A 23,796-nucleotide genomic window follows, 5' to 3' on the forward strand; every position below is an offset into this window, starting at 1 on the left:
ATCATATAAACAGTAGTCGTGTGTGGGGTGGGCTTATTAATGCATGATATTATTGATTTGTAATTTAGCAAGATGCACATTTTTTAAAAATCACCACTCTGGGTCATAAAATCAATTAAATGGGCTAGCCCAACATTTAAAAAAATGAAATAATATGTGCATTGCATACAGTGAAGTTGAGTAATGTTCTGTGAACCCTCTGTGTGGGAAGTGTACTGGTTACAATTTAAAATATGTATCATACTGTGGAAATGTTGGGAACACACTGAGCTAGGTCCTAGAGTGTGAAGGTGGATTGAAGGGGGAAGAGAACGACAGGCAGCCTGGCTGTGTCTAGTCAGCAAAGAACATATCTATTTAAAAAGTATATGTTATCTCTGCATTCCTTTTTAAAGCCATGCCTTTTTTAATATCTTCATGGTATTGAATCCATGTCTAGAGTATTAAGCCTCATCTCCAGTAAGCTGAGAAAATCCATCAGCCTCTCTGCCTTCCATTTTCTGAAACTCAGCTGATAGTAATGTTTACCAAATCCCCAAAGTCTCCTGAACCCCTCTGAGGAATCCAATGTCTTGTGCTTACTTTGATAATGCCTGTTTTACTCAGGCATTATGGGGAGTTTTGCATTTGGTTTGAATGTGTGATAAAATCACTTCAGTGTGTTTTGGTTTATAAATCGAAAGGCTTTCCTTTTAGCTATAAAGCAAGTTAATTGATCACACTGTTTTTAGTTAGTCAGAATGGCTTAATAAACTCAGCTGAAAACTAGCCAGAAAGTTTTCTGTCTCCACTGGCAAGACACATGACTCTTTGGAAGAGGAATTGGAGAGCTTTCTGATGAAGGTCCTTACTCTTGCAGGAGAAAAGTAACACCAGTGCATATGCATGTGCTCTCTAAGCTTCAGGGATGAAGGAAGATGAAGTCTAAGCCCTCTGTACCCGTAACTCAGGTCACTATTTCAGTGTATAGTTTAATCTTTCCCTTCCCCACACAGTGTTTGTTCAGGAGACTAACAAGTAGCTAATGTGGCTGCACTGGGCTGCTCCTGTTGGAGGGATAATAACTCCAAGGCCACTTTAGGTTGGCAGCCGAAGGTGGGGCCTTAGAGTTTATACTGGAATCGCTCAGTTCAAAGGTGATTCTCATCTCAGGCTTGTGGGGTGGTGTGCACTATCGTTATGGTCATTTCATAGGTAAGGAAACTAACGTGCTTAAAGCTATAAGTTGCAACTAGTTAGTACGAGGACTAGAACCCATATCTTCTGGATCCAGATCTGGTGTTCTTTTAGATCACTCACCCAGAGGAGAAACTGACTAGGAGATGCAGATAAATAACCGTTTAAGCCTGTGTCCCAGGTTCTGGTTTTCATCAGAATTTGTCCGTGTTTTCTGTCCCAGTGCTTCCAAAGCATTCCAGTGCTTTATCCACGAAGCAGTGTTTTAGTGAGAAAAAAAATCAAGAACAGGCCAGTTGGCCATTTAGTTTGAGAGCATTGCTATTGAATAGTGTGGCAGAACTAGGTGGTGGTCAGGGTCAAATAGCTGCACTTGGAAGTCATACCTGGATCTGAGGTCTTATCTCCGAGCTGTGTGATCTGGACCTTTTCTGAGCCTTACGTTTTCCTTTGAGAAAGGGATGGGGGAGGTACCTCCCCTGCAGGGTTTTCATGAGGATTACACATAGAAAGCAGCTTATTCTGCATAGCCTCATAGTAGGCACTTAGTAATGGTAATTCTATTTTTGTTGTCAGTTATCATTGCTACTTAAGAACAGTTGATTGTTCACAAATGTGGTCTGACAATGTAAACAGTAAATGCTTTCAGACCTGACTACCTACAGTAATAATAACAGGTATGATTTATTAAGTATTTCATGTATCAGCCACTACGCTCTGTATGGCTTGTCTCTTTTAATCCTCATAATAACCTCATAATGTGTAGGAACTGTGAATCACTGTCTTTTATATCAGAAAACTGAGACTTAGGCTGAGAAACTCAAGTCACAGAGTTAAGTAGCAGACTGTGCCCATGAATATTATATTGCCTGTCTAAAGAAATTAAAGCCTTGGAGAGAAAAAAAAAACCAAACCCAGAAAGTCTAGAGTTGCTTCCCAGAAGTTCTCCCATAGAAGCCAAGAATGCCAGGAGCCATCTGCCAGGTGCCAGGGCCTTCCCAGACGCCCAAATTCACACCATCAGCAAGAGTGATCTGAGGACAGCCCAGCATGTGACCCTCCTCATTAGCAAGTAGAATGAGTGCACAACCCACACAGAACGGGGAGGAATAAATCCCCGAAAACTGCATAACCTTTGTGGCCCATGAGCCTGCACACCCTGTTCCCGCATGCTATCTGGGCACGGTGATGCCATGAGGCATCCCAGAGCCCGCCAGGCAGAGCTTTGCGTATCAGCCCTCCACCCCAGCGAACTGATTTGTGCCCTTGTGTTTGATGGCTCTTAGGCAGAACAGTCAGGTCACTCCACTTCCAGATGTTCAGCTATTTCTTTTTTCTTTTTAAAGCAATGATTCTGCCTCCCTGGGAGGCAAGAAGTAATGAGGGTGATTCCTTTTGCCAAATCCTTAACTGGCTTCCAAAATGCAAAATGAATATGCTTGGTTATGAGCTGATTTCTAAGTGAGGTGAATAATAACAGCAAGGAAAACCACACTGGTTGGGGCCAATCTGAATGACAGAAAATTCTGAGCCATGGAAGACTTCGAGGGATGCAGTCTTACCATTTTAGGGACATACTGTGAAGAAAATCGGTGACCAAAAGGAAAAGGTTGGCGGGGGCGGGGGGGGGGGCATGTCCCAGTAAGAGGTCTTTGTCAGAGCACCCTTACTGAGTGGATGAGTGGATGAAAATTGCGCACGATTCAAGGGTCGCTGGTATTTGGTTGTTTGTGATTTGCTTTTAAAGATACATGAAGACACTAATGGTCTACATAGTCATTAAGCTTAGCACTTTCTCTATAGAAAGCAAAAAGCTGGGGTGGGGGGATGGGGGTGGTGAAGACCTGAGCCTCAAGTGAAGTCTGAATTCAGAGGTTTTACTAGATGTTGGATTTATTTATAAAGCTTTTAAATGACTTTCAATAAATCATTTCCGGTTTTACAATTGTCTTTTTAGCTTGGGGAAAAATGCAAACTGGTTTAATGACTTTCCGAAGCAGATCTTCATCCCTCTTCTGGTTGCATGTTAGAATCTTTGGAGATGGGTCTTAGGCCTCAGAATTTTTTTACAGCTACCCAGGTGATACTAGTGAGCAGTTCTGGTTGAGAAGCGCTGGTCTCTAGGTATTTGGCGGCATAGAAATGACTGAAACCAAATGAGACAAACTTGCTTATAGGACCCATTGGCCTCACGTCTTCGAACTCAGAACACGGGTTTCTTCTCTGCTTGGAAAGGCCTGTTGCAAGTGGCTTACCTCTGTGTCTATTCCTGCCATTTCTTTAAGTCTTTCCAAGTACTTAAATCACAAAACATATGCAAGCAAGGAGTGATATCTACACTTTGGCAGAAAATCAGATATTTTTTACACCAGATCATTTTTATTACAGATCACTGTAAGTCAGATCCTCCAGAGTCTGGACTACTTGAGAACTGGGACCTTTGAAGGATGGGGGAGGGGCCTTCAGTGCCTAGCACACAGTACTTGACATATATTTGGCCTCCTGTATGTTAATTATTTTAATCTTGATTTTGTGTTGTCCTGATTGGGGCTTACTTCCATATCCACTTTTTCTTCTCTAGAATCCAAGCTTGCCCTAAATTTATATTTTGGTCAAGGGATAGCAAAGGAAATTTCTTTAGGTGAAGATTGGAGAGATGTCACACTGCATGGAGGTTTCAGGTGAATGAAATCCATGGTGTCAGAGCTGCCCTTTAAAGAAAAAAAAAAATTTGGCAGGTGGGGGTGGAATGGGTTACAGGGAAAAAAAGAGGAACAAATGGGAACAGATCTGCATTAATAAATATTCAGACTGAGTCCCACTCTTATGTCAGTGTTGTAGGTGGTGTTATTACATGTAGTACTGGGTGATGGAAGTTGTGCACACTCTCATTTTTCACTTTAATTGCTTGCCTGAAAAGATCCTGACAGCTTCAAAGGTTACTGCTGGTTGCATTGTTCATAACTCAGAAGTAATATGCATGTGCAATTTGCTTCATTATTGCCTGTTAATAACCAATTCTAGAGAAAGTCCTAAAGCCACCAAAGGAGCCATGATCTGACACGATGGTTTCCTCCTCCTCTTTCTCCCATTCTTTAATTATCCCAGGTTAAGAGTGATCCACAGATGGTGTGGTGATGTGCGTGTGATTTTACTCTTATTTTCTTTCCATGAGCTGGCATATTAAATTGTTAAAGAGAATTTTTTTAAGAATCTGAAAAAACAAAACAAGACATCAGATTAGAACTTTGAGTCCAACAAAATAAACCAGCATTCCAGTTGTTTCATGTGTCTGTTAAGATCTGGTTTGGTTTCATGCAACTGAAAAACCCTACATAACACATGCCTTAAGTGGAAGAGTTTATTTCTTTCACTTTCAAGAAGTCTGGAGGTGTTCAGGTTCAGAGTGGTGTGGGTCTTCATGGGATCAGGGATTCAGGCTTCTATCGTGTTGCTCAACCATGTATGACTTCTGTAGATTATATCATATCCAAAGTAGATGCAGGAGGGAAAAATAACCACAAGCAAAGGCACATGACTTTAAAGAGGCTTCCCAGAAGCCTTACATCCTATTGGCCAGGCCTTCTTCACAGGGCTACACCTGGCTCAAGGAATGCTGGGAAATGTAGTCTTTATACCAGACAGCCATATTCCTAAGCATTATGGGGGAAGAAGGGGAAAATGACTACCCAATGGTAGCCAGCAATCTCACTACATTATGTGAATGATGAGTTCTTAGATCATCTATGCATCATTATGCCACTGACTATAAAATGGAGATAATCCACAACAGTACAGAGTTTGATTTCAAAACATTCTACGGGCTAAAGAACCGACTAGTAGCCACACCTAACACATTGCTTATTTAATCCTCATTTCAGTGCTCACTCAAAAGTACTATCCTTATCAGAATTTTACAGATGAAAAAAAAACTAAGACGTAAAGAAGTCATACAGCTAGTATGGAACAGAGGCAGTTTGACTGGTGTGGAGTTGCATTTAATCCTTAGCATCACCAAGAAGTGGGAGCAGGGATTCCAATGGGAGGGTGATTACAGCAGTGAGCCTTAGAGTCTTGGGTACCAAATCAGTTAAAACACTAAACTCGGGGTCCGTTTTGACTCAGTTCTCTTTTTGTCCCAATCTTTTATATTCACTCCCTTGTGAAATTTGCCTATTACTTGGTTTCAAATGCAGTACAACCTCTGGCTTTTCTTTATCCCTGCTGGGATTTTATTAGGCCTACTAGGTCCTCAGTCAGTACTTCCTAATGAATTGGCTGAGTTATATGATAACCAAGTGTTGACTCAGAGTGGTCGGGTTTTTGCTGTATCGTCGTTTTGTTGTGAGGGACATGGTCTGGTTCCAGTGCCTGCTGGAACGTGGCATTATGGTGGGAATCTACAGCGCTGCAGTCCCTATCTGTGTCCTGAGTCCTTTATCTCTTCTTCCTTTGAGTCTTCTTGGTTCTGCAAAATGTCTTACCACACATCAGAAGCAGACCTCCTTTTCTTGCCTGTCAAACCCTTTTCACTTTCTAGTGTCTTCCTTACTTTTGGTAATGAGGCCCTCAGATCTGTAACACAAGAAAAACAGTGTATTTCCATTTCTACTTTCACCAAATCTTATATTTCTTTTTTTTCCCCTTATATTTCTTTATTCCAGCTTTTTCCCACCATTCTCCCCACCACCACCAGTTATTTTTCTAAAACATGGACCGTATCAGTTTACTCCTTCTGAGGCTCTCCATTGTTCATGGAGTTAAGTCCAAACTCTTGGAGAACATTTCAAGCCTTCCAGCACGTGGGCCTGCTCTGCATTGTGGGACTCTTCGTGCAGAGTTCCAGCCACACTGGCTTTCTTGCCCCTGTCTCTGCTCATGCTCAGACCGTTTTCTATTCTGATTCACTGTTTTCTCACCTTTTCTGACTAGAGATTTAGTTCAAAGCTCATGTAAAATTTCCTTTCAAGAAGTTTCTCTGATTCGCCCAGAGAATCCTGTTTTGTTTCTACAGCAGCTAGTGTAGTCCTCTAGGTTGGCACAGATCTGTCTGTCTTGGATTATTGTTAACTGTGACTTGTGTTGTCTTTCTCGCTCAGTTGTGAATCTGCTGACTTAGAATTTCCCTTTTGCAACTAGTGCATGACAAGAGTGCAGTGTGTCTTTCTTGAAATGAACTCAGTATCTTTGTCTCCATGAAGAAAGTCTGAGCTCTTGTAAGTCCAAACAACGTCTTGTATCTTCTGTAGCCTCCTAACCAGCTGTTTGATTTAGACCACGGAAAATAACAGAGATTATCATCTAGAAGCAATAGCTCCATCCTCGTGATATTCATAGAGCTCTAACACAGGGTTTCTCAACATCTGCATCATTGGCATCTTCGGCCAAGTAGTTCTTTTGTTGGGGCTGGGGGGTGCTGTCCTGTGTGTGCACTGTAGGATGTGTAGCAGCATCCCTGGCCTCTACCCACTAGATGCCAGTAGCATCCTCACACCCCAGTTGTCTCTAGATATTGGCAAACATCCTGATGGGCTGGGGGTGGGGGGCAAAATCGCCCACAGTTCAGAGCAACTGTTTTAAAGTATCTCTATAAATATTTTATAACTAATGAATATCGGCTCTGCAGCCCACGTTTCCCCACAGACTTCTCACCTGCGCTTTCTGTTTCAAACTTCATGCCATTTTCAGATCCCTAACCTCACCTATGAACCACTGCCTATGCCTAAGTCCCTTCCTTCAAAACCCAACTCAGTTCCTATTCATCAGTAAATCCTTCCCAGATTAGCCCTTTCTGCCCCTCTCTCTCGTTATTCTGAATTTTGCATCATTTTCTATCCTTCTGCACATCTGTGCTTACTGGTATATATTTTTCTTATAAGTGTCTCTGTACTGGCAGTCACTTACACTTGGGTCTGTTTTCCTCTCCTGTCCGTCTGACTCTCCTAGTTGAAGAGTCTGAGCTGAATGCCTATCTTTATGTCTTTTGTGTTATGCATGCCTAGGGCATTCATTTATTTGTTCAGCATATGTTCACTGATTATTTACGAAGCACTGGACTTAGGGTTTGTGGCTTCTAAAATCTGGTCCCTTAAGGAGCTTCCATTTTGGTGGGGTGTTAAGACAGATTGGCAAATGTGTAGCATAACACATGGTAGAGGTAGTGCATAGGCCAGCGCCTTGGAAGATGGGTAGAATTTCCTTGGGCAAACAATTTTAGGCAGAAGGAGTTGAAGGTCTCTTTTCATGAACAGCCATTGCCCTTCCATCCTTGCAGAGAGGATGTCGAGAGCCTCATTTTCCCTGCCTTCTCTTTTGTCACTTACCTTCACCCACCAGCAGCTCTCTTTTCTTCCAGATACGTGCTTTTAGGCTCTTCCCATGGGCAGCGGTGACATAGAAGCTCCTTTACGGTCTTTTGTATCACATGCTACTTGGATCCATCATCAGGTTCATTTCTGGGGAAAGCAGACACGTCCATTTGTGTGTACATGTACAAATGCCTGTAAGATCAAATGGGACTAAGTTTTGGCCTTATTCCTGTTTGGAAGAATTTTATTGTTGTGTAACCCCAGCACCCCAGTCTTCAGGGTCACTATATACAGATGTACAGGTTGTGCACTGCACAAGCATACCAGGCAGCCACGATGGACTCTGACAGTCTCTCTTGTCCCAGGTAACAAGGTAGAGAATTTGGCTGAAGAGTGCAGACTGAGAGTGTCATACATATAAGGCTACACATCTTATACTTGGGGAAAAATAGCTACCACTCTCAAGCAGTCATCAATGACCCTAGGAGTTTGATGGGTTAGTGAAGAGTTAGAAAGCATCCTGGTCAGAACTGTCTATTTCTAATAACTTTAACCCTCTGGTCATGCCGGAAACTGAAAAGGCTGCAGTATGCTGTGTTTGTTTATAAATCAGCCTCCTAGAACATTGTCCAAACGGTTCTTGGTTGAATAACGTTTATTCATTCACTTGTGGAGGAAAACTCAGGCTGCAAATGGGAACATAAATGCTTTCCTAATAGATGGCGTTATTGTACTGCACAATGTCCCCGACTTTTAGATACTTAACTCATAAAGTTTACAGCACCACTTAACTGCATCTGGATTTCACATTGAATTTGGAAAGGCAAGAATCTCACTGTAATTTGCACTGACTGCCCTGTAATGGAAATTATGGCTTGGGAAAAGTTTCAAATGACGTGTCTATAAACGAAGGAAAAGTTGATCCATTCAAAGGCCAGTTATGTGCAATTGTAGGATTTTTTATTTTTATTTTTGAAAGGACCATTGCTGGCAAGAAATATTTATTTCAGCAGCTGAAGTAAACTAACTGTGAATTAAAAGTTGTCAGTTCATCAAAACTCAGTCCTAAAAGTGGAGTGAAAGTTGCAACAGAACTTTGCTGGGCTTTTAAGAAAGCTATAAAGATTGTATGGAGGCCAGTGTTGCAACTGGTTGGTAGCAATGAGTTGACTTCAGAGGATGCGCATTAAATGGTCAAAATGCTGGCCTAATGGGACTCAGGACGCAGGGCTTCTGGTCCTAGCCCTGCTGTTAACTGGGTGTGTGTAAATAGGCATGTCACTTAACTTTCAAAGCCTCGATTTGTCTGCTCCTTTGCTCCTGTCTCCCACCATTTATTTGTTTTGGTATATCTTCCTTTCACGTTCAAGACTTTCCCTCAAATGTCTAATGGTCACCCCTTGACTGTTCTTGGCTCCTATTTAAGACACTGAGGCAATAAAAACCTGATGGGAGGCTCTGGATAGAGGCATGGATGGAGCTCGTTGACCATAGACTTATCTGCAGGGAAATCACTTAATCAAGGAATTGCCAGATGTCGGCATCTGGTGATCTCGTCTCTGCGCCCACTTAGCTTAATCAGAGAGGAATCCTCCCGCCTGCCTGCCAGTGTTCTTGGGACAGTGAAGTAGGTATATTTCCACTCTAATCCCCTTGTTTTCAGCCATGTGTTCTCCCCACTCCCCCTCTATCTTCGCTGTGCTTGGTTTCCTGGTTCAGTGTCTCTAGATAATCAACCTTTTAAACAATTCTCCTGTTTTCAGCCCTGAATCTTCCCTTCCTTGCCTTTTGCAACACCTGGCCCCTCCAAGTCCAGGGCCTCTCGGGGCTAGAAGCATGGGCCAGGAGGGGAACCCACTGGGTTCCCCTCCCGGCCCGTGCATCTCCCCCACTGCAGGCACTTGAGACTATAGCTTCCTCTACTCTTCTGAGTCACTTGTCACTCCTGTATGAATTTTCCATCTTCCAAAACACTGGTCCAAACCACTTGTCTCCCCTTTTTTTCTATCCCTGGAGAGATTTTCCTTCCTTTATTTCTTCCTTTCGTGGGGCCTTGGATGGTGAAGGAAAAAAACGCCTTTGATCAATCTGCCATGTTTGACCCCAAATCTTCCATTTTCTCATCATAAAATTAGTGTATCCATTTAATAATGACAGTGCATTTCCTACGTGCCTGCCCCTGAGCTGAGTGCTGGAGAGAGGAAAGAAATTGAGATGATTCACCTCTGAGAAATGTGGGAAGGGGAAAGGATGTGCCCAGCGTCTGCCTCTATGGTGACACAAGTGCGGGGACAGTGCTGGGGATGAGGCGATGCAGAGAAGGGAGGAGGGATGCACGCGCTCAGCCAGGGAAGTTGTGGAAGGCTCTGCTGAATAAACTAAAACTCTGTGATTTTGTGAGTTCAGCTGTTGGGGGGAAGACTGAGAACAGACTGTGCCCATTAATTATTACCAAGTGAGTCCACAGAAAAGTGGTGTTTCCATCCCAGACTTTCAGTATCCCTCATCTGGCTGGGTGGGCCTTTTCCTCTCCAGGATCTTCCGGGGCTGCCTTCCCACTCACGTCATCTCAGGCCTCCCACTGTTGCCCTCCACACAGAGCAAAGAGCCCAGCATTTGGAGGATATAGAATTTGAAGAAGGCCTTCTTGGGCAGGGGCGGCGTGATATCCTGTCTCCCCCTCACTGCTGCCTCCCAGCCTTCAAATAGCTCGTTGCTGATAGAGGTCTCATTAGTCTTGTTGAGAGGTAGTATGGCTGGTTTCTGACATTCCTAAATTGGAAATGAATACAGGCATATAAATCCCAGCGATGTAGACTAGCTGAAGCACAGCCAGAGCCCATGAGCTCCTCAGTTAAGCTTCTGTTAACCCAGCAAACAACCTTGATAGAGTTTTCCTGGAAGCTTGAAGATAGCGCTACGAAAGACTCAACGTAGGTCCCAAATCCAGGAACTTGGTGGACATTGGTTCCCAACACTAGAGACAGCAGAGCTGATGAACACAGGCCTCCCTGATTGAACAAGGTGTGCTGTTTGCCCTCCTTTCATCATGTTTAACTCTAGTTCCTATCCAGAAGGGTCTGAAGACTGTCCTTTCCTTATTTCTGCCGTGTGCTTGGCTTTTCTCTTAACTACTTGAGAAGTCATGGGAGCTGGTGCTGTGACATTGAGCCTTTTGCCATTTAATTGACTCTATAAAACCACAGGGCAGTAGGACCAGATGAGCTACAGCAAGCTTCCACTCTGTGTCTCGTCCTTACTGTAGAACTGTGTGTTCAAGCTATTACCCTGAACTAGGAATGGTAGAGGAAGCACATTGCTGTCTACTGTGGAGGGTGCTATGTTTTACAAACTTTGAAATTGATAGATTTTTATTGCTTGGGTATCTTAAAATACATTTTCATATTTGAATCCCTTTATCTTCAGTCAGCCTGAAATCTGTGAGTGTGCCAGGGGTGATATGAGACAGAAAACAGTCAACTCTTAGTGGGTTTATTTTGGCTGTGCCCTGCCCTGCTGAGAAATTTTAGGTTCATCTTCCTGTCCCTTCTTGATATAAGAGTGGTAGAGCGTTGCTGTATGGGGCTGTAGGTAGCCGCAGTATGGGATGCTTTACTTTCTTGCCAGTTGCCAGTTTAAGGAATATCATGTGGCTATGAAAAATTCAAGCGTTTCTATCCCACAGACCATTGACTGAGGTGGATTTTATCTCTGGGCAATGGTAGCCAACGTTCCAGGTTCACCTTTTGATCAGTGCCATAAACAAGCCAGAGGAATATCTGGGAGATTGTGCACTATGGCCACTGCACTTCATATCACATTTCTTATTGTAGCGACTTGTGCAAAAACTGTCTCGGTGGTGTGGCACATGGCTGAAAGAAGTTCTTCTTGTTGTAGTCAGTAATTTCCAATGAACAGTGTTACTCTCTCCAGTTCATTCTGCTAATGACGTTCCATCTTCATGAGGAGGACGTCATCGTCCTGCTGTGAACACCCGAGGCCCTTGTCACTCCAGTCCTCTCCTGTAGAGTTTTTAGCATCAGACAGTTACTTTTTGGTCAGGGAGGGAGAAATAATGAAGGCGGCTATTATACTTTTACTGAATGCGAAGTGCTCCACAGTATAATTAAATCCATAAAATGGTGAGTCATGATCATTGCACGCCAGTCAGCCAGGAAGCAGGTGACGGAACTGATGTCTATTCGCGACCAGCCCTGATGCTTTTCCTCTGGTAGCACTTGTGCAGGCTTCTCCTGATTTGTGGGCACCAAGTACCTAATTTCGTTTTAGGAACACGAAGCTTTCATGGATGCTCTAAAGGTTGCCCAAGGAAATATTTAATCTGAGAGAGATGTCTCAGGCCTGGTGGACATGTGTCTGGAAGTTCTACTTTCTTGTCAGTTACCGGGGTCTGCATTCTAGAAAAACAGGAGAATCCTGCCTGAGGTGCTTCCAGATGGTTTTGTTGTTGTTGTTATGGAAAGGCATTTGGAAGCTTCTGGAAGTCCATGTCACCACTCATAATTTGAGGGTATGTGAGCATAAATCTAGCCTAGGTTATGGAAGATGGTGGAACAAAGAAAACAGTGTTTCTGGAGGCCAGGGATCTATCAATACAAACAGCCTCAGGTGCATATGTAATCATCATAGGAGGCAGAGGAAATGCTGAGTTACTGATCTGTTCTCACTTGCGCTGCCAAAACCTCGAGACCCAATGTGATGGAGCCATTCAGAGAACCTTTGTCTCTTGTTTCAGAATTTGGCTTTCATGGCTTGCGATGGCAACGACCCAGGAAGCAGGATTTCTGAATAGTGTGTCCCTGAAATTCTTGGCATAGGAAAAATAATAAAGTGAACATGAGATTCTTAACTATAACACCAATAAAAAAATCGCCACTACTGTCCAGTTTTAGTCTGGGAGTGGAAAGCATTGTAAATTGATTTTGATGCTGTCATTTTTTGCCACCTGTGCTCTATGCCACTGTGTCTGTACCCCCTACCCTCATCACCTGTTAACGCACTTTGGAGTTAGCATGGGTATCTTACATCCACCATGGGCAGTAAACACTTCCTGTACCAAGGTGCTTGAAACAATATCTGTCATTACATCAAAGAAGGTGTTATTGCCAAGTGCAGTTGGAAGAGTTCTAATAATGAGATGGTTTTAAACGAGGTTGTAATGAAATCTGTGTGAAATGTCTGAACCTTTTTCTAAGAAAACAAAAATGTGTTCATGTTTCTTTATAGTCTTACTATAGAAACATTGTTTTTGCATATACTTAGCACAATCATTTCTCTACATGAGAAGTTTGAATATATTTCTAGTTGTTACAAGTGCATTTTTTGGTGCTGTGTTGGAGAAGCACTGTTAGGGAAGTTTGCTCTGGTGTTGAATTCTCTCTCTTCAAGGGGGGAAAAACCCTTTGATGAATGTGGTGTTTGTGGATTCTGAACCAGCATGAGAATTTCTGATTGAGAGTCTAGAAAAGTTATAATAAACATACAGTTAAGAAGGACAAGAGTTGCCCTCTAGAATGTGAATCCAAACCCAGAAAAGTATGCAGTGAATAAGAACAATACTCAGTAGATTTTCAGATTGATGAAGCTTTCCAATGGCAACTAATTTGTTCCAGCATTGAAGTGAGCATAATTAACAGAGCCTTTCTTTCTTAGGCCGATTAACCACCAAAAACCATGCCAACATTGTAAGTGTAAGCAGTGAAAACCAATATTTATGAGGGCGATTGTGCAAGAGTTTGTGTGACAGATGGACATTTTATCACTGTTGATGTTTGGAATTCTCTTGAAAAGTAATGCAATATCTTGTTATTTATGAATGAACAAATGATGGTGCTTTGCTGACTGAGTTGTCTTTAAAAAGTGGTCTACTAAATTAATCTTTTTCTCCATTTAGCCTCTGTTACTTTAGGTTAGGTAGCCACATATATTTCTGATGTGAAAGCTGAAAAATCATAATTGTGTTTTTGTTTCAGATACGGATCCACGTGTTTTAGAAAAACAAGAATTACAGCAGCCAACCTATGTTGCCCTCAGTTACATCAATAGGTAAGCCATTTTCAGAATTTATAGCAACCTCATATCTGCCACATGTTTATTTTTTAAATGTATCTTTTTAACGGGGTAGGAAAAATGTTTTCAGTCTTCAGTTATTTATAGGAGATTATTTAAAATCAACTTCTATATGGAATTTTCTTGTTTCTGTGATGGGGAGAGGCAGGTTGTAGTTCTCTGTTCATAAGGCCGAAACATGACTGATTTATAAGCTCATGCTGGAAGTAGTTTGCGTGCAGAGTTAGAATATACTCTTTTGACTTCATAGGGTAGTTTGGAGATGAATGGATTTATGTTTGAGTGAAACTTTTAAACCCTGGGGTGAAGAGGTGCTTTATGAATTCAGAACATTGTTGGAATATCAGAATATATCAGGATATAACAAACTGAAATCATTTAATATCAAAGTTACTTAGTAGCAGTTCACCTTTTAGTAAAAACATTCTCAACTGACCCATCTGTGTGGAGTCACACGAGTTTTTCCTGAAACTGAACGTGCGAGCACGACCTTAGAGAACAGTTTAGAACTTAATATATCGGGTCTAAAAGAGGACTTGTTGTTTCATCCAACTTAAATAATTAAGGAGACAGGGATTTTTGAAGAGAACCTGAAATCAACTGATGTTAGGAAAACACCCGCCCCCCCACATGAGAAAAAGACAAAGGAAAAGCGAAACTAGTTTTCAATGGGAATGAAAAATTCTCGGCTCGTAATTCAGTGCTTGAATTTCTATTGACTGTCCCCTTTTTATATAAGGCAAAGAGTGTTTCTGGTTTCTTGGTACCCGAGCTGAGGTTCGGGATCTGAGGTGGAAAGCTGGGAATGAATTATCTGTACTGTTTCACTTTAATGACTTTTCAGAAAATTTACTTAAATCTTGTCTAGAGAAGGCGTTGCATTGGAGCCACTGTGCTCAGCTTCAAGTTCTTTTATGAAGCATGTTTTTTAAAGGATTCATTAATATAAACATCTATTTGCATATCTTCTTTGCGTTTCCTACTTATCAGCCTTTCCTGGAAGCGAGATAAAATATCTAGTTTTTCATTAACCATAATTTGGGGGCTGTTTTAAGTAGAACACCTTCAAAATCACATCAGATACAAATAAAGATGTATGTGCTTATCTGGATTTCTCACAAAACCTGTGTTGTTTCCCAAGTTTAGCACAGGTTTTGAAAAGTCTTTAAGTATACATTAGAATTATGTGAAAGAGATGTATGTGAATTAGCCTAGTAACATTGAGGAATAGGATAAATAGTCTTATAGATCAATTATGGTATTGAATAGGACTTTTTAATAGTGTGGCTATTGTATTTTTGGTAAAATATGTTACCTATGTATATACAAACGCGTGTATTACTAAGCCTTATTCTAATGAGAGTCTGTGAGATTTTCACATTCATTCTTCCTGTGTGTATTGTCAGCCATGTTGGCAACAGGGATCTACTAATTACACAGACATTACACTCACTAAAGAAAGAAATATTCTGCCAGGTGTGATTTGGGACTCTAGTGAAGTTGAAGTATAGGGACAAGGGCCACAGACAAAAAACCCACCAGAGAACTTGAATCAAGTGTGATAGTTTAGTATAAACTGTGCAGTAGGATGTGCTTCAACCCTAGAGAGTCAGGGTGTAATCAGTGAGTGTGGACTTTCTGAGATGAGTCTTCTGGGTGTGGACTTTCTGAGATGAGTCTTCTGGAAGAAAATGAGCATTTAAAAAAAAAGAACCTTTTATTATTATAACCGTATATTGTAGAAAATTAGAAAATATAATCCCCAAAAAATTGTTTTTTATTAAAACATCACATTCCCGCCACCCAGATATCCCTACTGGTAATACCTTAACACACATTTTTCAGATCACTTTTAAAAAATACTATATAATAGCAACTGTACTTCAATAATTAGTTAATAAATACATACATACATATATACATACGTACAAAACAATATAATTTTTAACCCAAAGCTGTACATACTCTTTTGCAGCCTGCGCAGTTGTGTCACTGATCTCTACTTTTTCAGTACATTTGCACCTAATCTAATACCCTTATCATATGCAGGTTTCCCCAGGTGATCTAAACAAGTCCATTATTGCTCTTCGTCCAACCCAGTATCCAATCCAGAACATCATGTTGCACCTGGATGTTTTGCCCCCCAAGTTTCTTTTAATCTGTGGCACAGCGACTTGTTGAGGAGGTGGGCCAGCGTCCCACAGAATACATCCGCCTTCTGGGTTTCCTTTAGGTTTTCTCCAAGAGGCCATTTGGCAGGTTCCTCTGTGTCCTTTATTTGCTGTAAGCTGGAAGTTAGATCTGGAGAAGATGTGTCTTGAACTGGACATATTGTATTTAGAGGTCTGAGATAATAAAGAATTCGCCATGTCATGTCCTAGCTGGTAGAGGAGCAGACGTATGTAGGGGATTGAGATGTTTATTCTTGATCTTTAAGTCAAGAGAAGGACTGTGTATGGAAGGTTGCCCAGGTTACTAACAGCCCTTCCCACTCGGGATCCCTCTGTGGACAGTGCTGCATACATAACAGGACTGAACACATGGTAGACAGTCTAGATATTGGTGTGTAGGTGATAAATAAACACCTGGTAGGTGGAAAAGAGAGCTGAGCAATGGAGAGCTGCAAGGAGGAAGCCAAGTCTGGCCATAGGGGAAAAAAATGCTAAAAGGAGCCTTAAGGGGACTGGATACACTAAAACTCCTAGAGGAAAACATAGGCAGAACACTCTTTGACATAAATTGCAGCAATGTTTTTTTGGACCCGTCTCCTAGAGTAATAGAAATAAAAACAAAAATAAACAAATGGGACCCAATTAAACTTAAAACCTTTTGCACAGCAAAGGAAACCACGAATAAAATGAAACAACCACCTATGGAATGGGAGAAAATATTTGCAAACTATGCGACCAACAAGGGATTAATTTCCAAAATATACAAACAGTTCATACAGCTTAATATCAAAAATCCAAACAACACAATCAAAAAATGGGCAGAAGATCTAAATAAACATTTCTCCAAAGAAGACATACAGATGGCTAACAGGCACATGAAAAGATGCTCAGTATCGCTAATTATTAGAGAAATGCAAATCAAAACTACAGTGAGGTATCACCTCACACCGGTCACAGTGGCCATCATCGAAAAGTCTATAAATAATAAATGCTGGAGAGGGTGTGGAGAAAAGGGGACCCTCCTACCCTGTTGGTGGGAATGTAAATTGATGCACCCACTATGTACAACAGTATGGAGGTTCCCTAAAAACTAAAAATAGGGTTACCGTATGATCCAGCAATCCCACTCCTGGGCATATATCTGGAGAAAACTCTAATTCAAACTCTAATTCAAAAAGGTACATGCACCCCAATGCTCAGAGCAGAGCTATTTATAATAGCCAAGCCATGGAAGCAACCTAAATGTCCCTCAATTACTACTCAGAATATTAGCTGTAAAAAATAAGGGCCTCCCTGGTGGTGCAGTGGTTGAGAATCCGCCTGCCGATTCAGGGGACACGGGTTCGTGCCCCGGTCCTGGAAGATCCCACATGCTGCGGAGCGGCTGGGCCCGTGAGCCATGGCCGCTGAGCCTGCGTATCCGGAGCCTGTGCTCTGCAACGGGAGAGGCCACAACAGTGAGAGGCCCGTGTACCGCAAAAAAAATAAAAATAAAATAATGCCAGCAACATGGACGAACCTAGAGATTATCATATTAAGTGAAATAAGTCAGGCAGAGAAAGACGTATCATATAATATCACTTATATGTAGCTTCTTTAAAAAAATGATACAAGTGAACTTATTTATAAAACAGAAATAGACTCACAGACATAGAAAACAAACTTATGGTTACCAAAGGGGAAAGGGGGAAGGGATAAATTAGGAGTTTGGGATTAACATATACACACTATTATATATAAAATATAATAAATAAACAACAAGGTCCTACTGTATAGTATAGGGAACTATATTCAATATCTTGTAATAACCTATAATGGAAAAGAATCTGAAAAAGAACATATATATATATATGTATAACTGAATCACTTTGCTGTACACCTGAAACTAGCACAACTTTGTGAATCAACTATACTTCAATTAAAAAAGAAAAGAAAAAAAATTGGGATAAAAAGGAGTCTTAAGGGCCTTTGATCCAGAAGGGAAACATATTGAAATTCACATGAAGCCAGTAAACATGCAAGAAGAGAGTAATAAAGGTTAGATAATAAAAGAAGTCAGCTAGATGGCAATATCCTGAATACTGCAGAAAAGAGTACTATTCAAAAAAAAAATTGAACAAATAAGGGGTTTTTTTCCCCTTAAACCTCAGGGGGAAATAAAATCTTTGCTGAGCAGTGAAGACAGGAAAAGAATTAATATTTTTCTGCTCATATATCTGTTTATGCAACTCTGATTTTCTTTTGGGCACCTCAAAATTGAGTTGAAACTTTCTTTGGCAATAACACTGACTGAAATTGCAGAGTTAGGGTACTTAAAATGGAGCTGGCTTTTTGGATTAAAAAAAAAAAAGAACTGCATGGAAATCGGAGAGCCTTTGTTTATACCTATTTTAAATTGCTTTACTCTCTTGAACATAATGTGTTGAACAACCTTTAATTCCTTTAAAAGCGCATCTGTTACAACACCTGAGCAAATTTTAAAATAAAAATAGTTTAGTGAGAAAGAGGGAGATTGAATGAATTAGTGAGGGTTGAAGGAGTCGTTCCAGGGGAAAAAAGATAGATATGGATTCTAAGGATAGGAAGTTCTGTTGATTTTGTGACGTTAGAAACAATGACAAGTTCATGTAATAGGAAATTTAATTGCTTAGTTTGTATAATATTTATACACCTGGCAAAAAGGTATAAAGGGCAAGAAGAAAAGCTAGATTTTGGATAGAGGAGGCAATATAGAAGAAATAATACTGAAAGAGCAAACATAACTCTCTTTATGTCTTGAGCTCTATGCTAAGCATTTTTCACATTACTTATTTCATTTAATCTTCACAGTGACCACATAAAAGAAGTACTGTGATGATCTTCATTTTACAGGTTCAGAAGTTGAGACTCAGAGACATTAAGTAACTTGTCCTAGGTCCCCGGCTGGTAGGAAGTGGAGTATTAGGTTCGGACCTGCACAGTTCGCCTCCAGAACCTGTGTTTCTAATCGCTCTACAGGCTGCCTTGTTGGGATATCAGAGAGTAAAGTACTAGCTTAGAAAAGTAAGAGGTGAATGTGGAAAACTAATGATGAAAAAATCGGGTAGGACAGCTGGGCAGAGGGGATGCAGAAGGACATAAAGATGAGAGTAATTACCGTGCTGTAGATAATTGGAGGGTAACAACCTAATAAAATTAAACAGTAGGAGACAGCAGAAGCAAAAAAATTGCTATGAGAAAGGTGACCAGGAGCTCCTAAGTGATGTAGTGCTGCAAGGAAACTGGCTTGAGCGTGCAGGGCACAACCTAGCATAGCAGGCTCCAGCTAGAGTGGGGAAGGATGTCCACCACCACCTCTCACCAGTAGGCAGGTGATAGGTGCGCTGCGGGGTGAAGTCAGGCTTCTCCTTAGAAAGGTTGATGAGAAGCGCTGGGCTGCATCTGGGTATTTCCTTCAAGTTATTGTTATATAGTCCAGGTAGCTGCCTCGAGGTGACAAGATAGCTTATTAATAACTTGTGACTCCCCAGAAATGGGTAATTGGGATAACTTAAAGACATGATAATAGACATGACTATAGCTGTTAATTACACTATTTTCTTTACAAAATATGTTTGTATTAAAATAATTGAATTTTCCAAATTAACTTTTAATTTTTTAAATGTGTATATAATTTTAGTGTAAACTATAAAGGAATATCATGACTAGGCACAAATGGGTACCTTCTTGCACTCAATTCTTGTCATTTACTACCTAATAAACATGGAATATTCTCTCATTCCTAAACTACAGCTCTACTAGATTTCTCTTTGTAAGACTCCCTGCACCACTTGGCATAATAGTAGTTAGGTATGACCTCCTCTAAAAATGAATTTGCTTAGTGTTTGCTATTAAACAGCAAATTCTAGTCCCTAGAATAGTAATTCCAATGGATGTTTGCCAGCTCTCCTCTCCCTCTCTCCCTCTCTCCCTCTCTCCCTCTCTCCCTCTCTCCCTCTCTCCCTCTCTCCCTCTCTCCCTCTCTCTCTCTCTCTCTCTCTCTCTCACACACACACACACACACACACACACACACACACACACACACACACACACACACACACACTCATTTATTCCCAAATAGTTCTGTGGTCAATTGATTTGAGGAAACCTGGAGTTAAATAACATGGGTTTCTTTACCACAGGATTTAATCAGATCCTCTCCTATGCTGATATGCATTTTAAGTCTCCAAGAGAGATAGTATAATTTTCATATGTACCTGATCCCAGAGCACTTTTTCTTGAAGCATCTGATGGGACTAGTTCTGCTAGTTGGGGGCTGCTAGGATTCAGTCACTTCCACTTACATCCTCAACTTCCCCAAGGAACCATGAAGCCTTTTATTCAGGGCAGCCTGCTCGTCTTTTTCTGATTCAAAATGCAGAACACTACCATTTCCCTCCTGTTCAACTGGGAAGAACAAGGACAAAATTCTGCCCTTACACGCCAACTCCATCAGCTTCTACTCTGTGCCTGTTTGAATAGTGATCCATTTGCTTCTCTCAACCTGCCCAGACACCTAGGTGGTTTCTATTAAAAATAAAGCTTTTTAGACATACAGATGGCCAAGAAGCACATGAAAAGCTGCTCAGCATTACTAATTATTAGAGAAAGGCAAATTAAAACTACAATGAGGTATCACCTCACACCAGTTAGAATGGGCATCATCAGAAAATCTACAAACAACAAATGCTGGAGAGGGTGTGGAGAAAAGGGAGCCCTCTTGGACTATTGGTGGGAATGTAAATTGATACAGCCACTATGGAGAACAGTATGGAGGTTCCTTAAAAAACTAAAAATAGAATTACCATATGACCCAGCAATCACACTACTGGGCACATACCCAGAGAAAACCATAATTCAAAAAGACGCATGCACTCCAATGTTCATCGCAGCACTGTTTACAATAGCCAGGTCATGGAAGCAACCTAAATGCCCATCAACAGATGAATGGATAAAGAAGATGTGGTACATATACACAATGGAATATTACTCAGCCATAAAAAGGAATGAAATTGGGTCATTTGTAGAGACGTGGATGGATCTAGAGACTGCCATACAGAGTGAAGTAAGTCAGAAAGCGAAAAACAAATATCATATATTAACGCATATATGTGGACCCTAGAAAAATGGTACAGATGAACTGGTTTGCAGGGCAGAAATAGAGGCACAGATGTAGAGAACAAACATGGACACCAAGGGGGGAAAGCAGTGGGGGGGGGGAGGTGAATTGGGAGGTTGGGATTGACATATATACACTAATACGTATAAAATAGACAAGTAATAAGAACCTGCTGTATAAAAAAAATTTAAAAAACAATAAATAAATAAACTTTTTTTGTTTGTTTAGAAATGATCCCTGTTTCTTCCCGCCCATCTCCAATGTCATTCTCTTCTCTCTCTAAGGAATAGAGCAATGCAGTGGTAAAGAGCATGCGAGCAGGAGTCAGACTGCTTAGGTTTAAGTGCTGTCTCTGCTATGCGTGAGCTATGTGAGCAAATCGACAAGTCTCAGCCTCTGTTTCCTCAACTCTAATGATAATAATACCTTCCTAACAGTGGGTATTAAATCAGTGTGGACAAAGCACACATAGCGGTCAGTGCCTGGGACATAGGAAGTGTTGTATAAGTAATAGGTCTTTTATTATTCTTTATATTCTGCTCATGCTAAGTCTCCCTTTTCTCTATCAAGTCAGTAATTAGAGGAACAACTGCAGAGGAAGCATTGCTTTGGAGCCAGGCCAGAACAGTTCCTACCAGGAAAGAAGCTCCACGAAGGCAGGGATACTTTCTATCTCCCACGACTGTGTCCCCAGCCCCCAGAACGGTATCTGGCACATAGTAGACTCTCAATAAATGTTTATTGAATGAGGAAATGAGTGAGTACGAATTTTCATATGAGTGAATGAGAGAGTGAATAAATCATTGATTCTAGGGACACTTCTCTGAGACACCAGGAGCCTCTACTTCCCATGTGCACTGAGAGGGCTATGTGATAAAAATGGAGTGGGGTACAACTTTTATTCAGTATTCACATGGAATGCAGCATAAAGTATGCTAAACAGTGGCCATTGCCAATTCCCCCACCATAAACAACTGGACAGATGGATGAGACAGTGGTTTTCAAGCTCTGGACAATAGGCTGTACCAGATGATCCCTGAGATAAAGGAGACTTAGGAGGTGAGCCCTGTGGTCATCTGGCTCACTGACAGGACAATTTCCTTACTGCAGTCAAGTGAGCTAGAACCCAAAGAGAGAGGGGTCAGAGTTAGGGCAACTAAAGCTGCTGGAATCCGTAGCACAGGGAGACTGGAGATGAGAGATCTGTGCAGAAAGGGACCACAAAGGTCTGTATGAAGGTCCTTCATGAGTCCATGGCTGAGAGTGGACATGTTCAGGGTAAGACTGTGAGTCTTACCAAAGAGCAGGAGCTACAGGGGTAAGGATGGAACAGCAAGACCAGAGGTCAAGCAGTACTGGTAGGCATTGCATTCTAGCCCAGCCAGCGTGGAAACAACAACCTGTTAATACCCTAATCTTCCAACTGAGGTACCAGAAAGACTCAAATTAGAGATAAGGACTTTGTTCTAGAGTGTGGCCTGCTCTAGAGATAGCCTAACAGCTCCTAAAACCAAGACTCCATAAGTTTTTCAGAGGAGACAGTTTGGAGGTGAGTGCTGACAAGTTAGAAGGTCTTGGGAAACACTTTGGGCTTTCACAGATTGGCCTTAATAAACCATAAATGTAGGCCTACACAAGTTCAACATGATCAGCCTGAAACTGAGCTGCCTGCTGGAACAAAAATCAATAGTCTTCACAGAAATTAATCAGATATACAATGTCTAATACACAATAAAAAATTACCAGACTTGAAAGGCTTAGGAAAGTCTTACTCTTCAGCGTGAAAAAAAAAAAAGCAGTCAATAGACACCCTCCCTGAGATGGCTCAGGTGTTAGATTTAGGAAACGAAGACTTAAAAGCAGTCATTATAAATGTGTTCAAGACGTAAAGGAAAAATATACTAAATAAGAGTGTTTTGAATGAAAATAAAATTAGTCTGGATGCTTTTTAAAAAAAAATTCTTCTACCAGAATCTGAACTACTTAATGAAAGCTTTCTTCCTCTTTCTTTCATTCCCACTCCCAAACCTCACCTAATTCCCCCAAACCCTCACTCTTGCTATTTCAGTTGGACTTATTTTTGCCACATTATAGTCAGTCATGGCCTCATAAAAAAGGCTGTAATTGGCCAAGTGTGTACTGCCCTTCTATTTATTTTATACAAACAAGCCTGAAGCATTTGACTTTTTTTTTTAATCTGAAAGCAGTGGATTTTTTTTTTCATGAAACCACCTGTTGTGGTCTTTTGAGAGCAATCATTTATTACAGTATAAGACATGCTTTCCTATTTCCCTCTGTCCACTAGATCTGAGGTTCTGCTGTGTGCCCCGGCCCCAGACTGAAGTTTGTGGCCTAATGTATGCCATAAACATGTTGCATGCTGTCAGATCTCAAGCACCAGACATTGTGCTACTATTTTCTTAGCCTGTGTTCTTATGGACATCAGTTGAAACAAAGCCGAGATGGCTGCCTGCCAGATTCTCCTTGTAATCTCTCTGTAATGTCTCTAACCTGATTTGGCTTGCTCATTGCGTACTTCAAGACCCATGTACTCTCAGGAGACACTGGGAAGCTGGAAAGAGCCCTTATGTGACATTTTGGCTTTTGCTCCAACAGAATTAGCTCGTGCTGCTGGCATAAAACACATGGTGGGAGAGGTGAGTCCTGGCAGAGCTGGGTGGTATGATTCGCTTCTTAGGTACTGGGCCTCCCTGTATAACTTACTTGTCATCTACAGTTAGGGCAATCAGCATGTTAAAACAGGCTGCTTATACAACTCAAATCATACTGGGCCATTTTTTAGTCTTTCTTATGTCTACCCATAGGTATTTGTAATTGTTCTTTTTATGCATCTTTAAGTCCATTTCAAAGCTGCATTACATTTTTTCAAGATCTTGACACTTACTGGTCG

At 41.2% G+C, this 23,796-nt stretch overlaps 1 protein-coding gene across 5 annotated transcripts in view; it reads left to right on the forward strand.

The window, feature by feature from the left end:
* JAZF1 (JAZF zinc finger 1) overlaps positions 1–23,796 on the forward strand; it is a 339,063-nt gene that overhangs the window by 173,906 nt on the left and 141,361 nt on the right. For all 5 annotated transcript variants that reach the window (XR_009541967.1, XM_060156948.1, XM_060156950.1 and 2 more), the window contains exon 2: positions 13,478–13,550. Coding sequence is in view for 4 of the 5 variants with exons in the window: in XM_060156948.1 (XP_060012931.1) it covers positions 13,478–13,550 (73 nt within the window). In the remaining variant the exon portion in view is untranslated. The remainder of the gene's footprint in view (positions 1–13,477; positions 13,551–23,796) is intronic.

The sequence above is a fragment of the Lagenorhynchus albirostris genome, chromosome 8 (genome assembly GCF_949774975.1).
Source record: "Lagenorhynchus albirostris chromosome 8, mLagAlb1.1, whole genome shotgun sequence".
NCBI lineage: Eukaryota > Metazoa > Chordata > Mammalia > Artiodactyla > Delphinidae > Lagenorhynchus > Lagenorhynchus albirostris.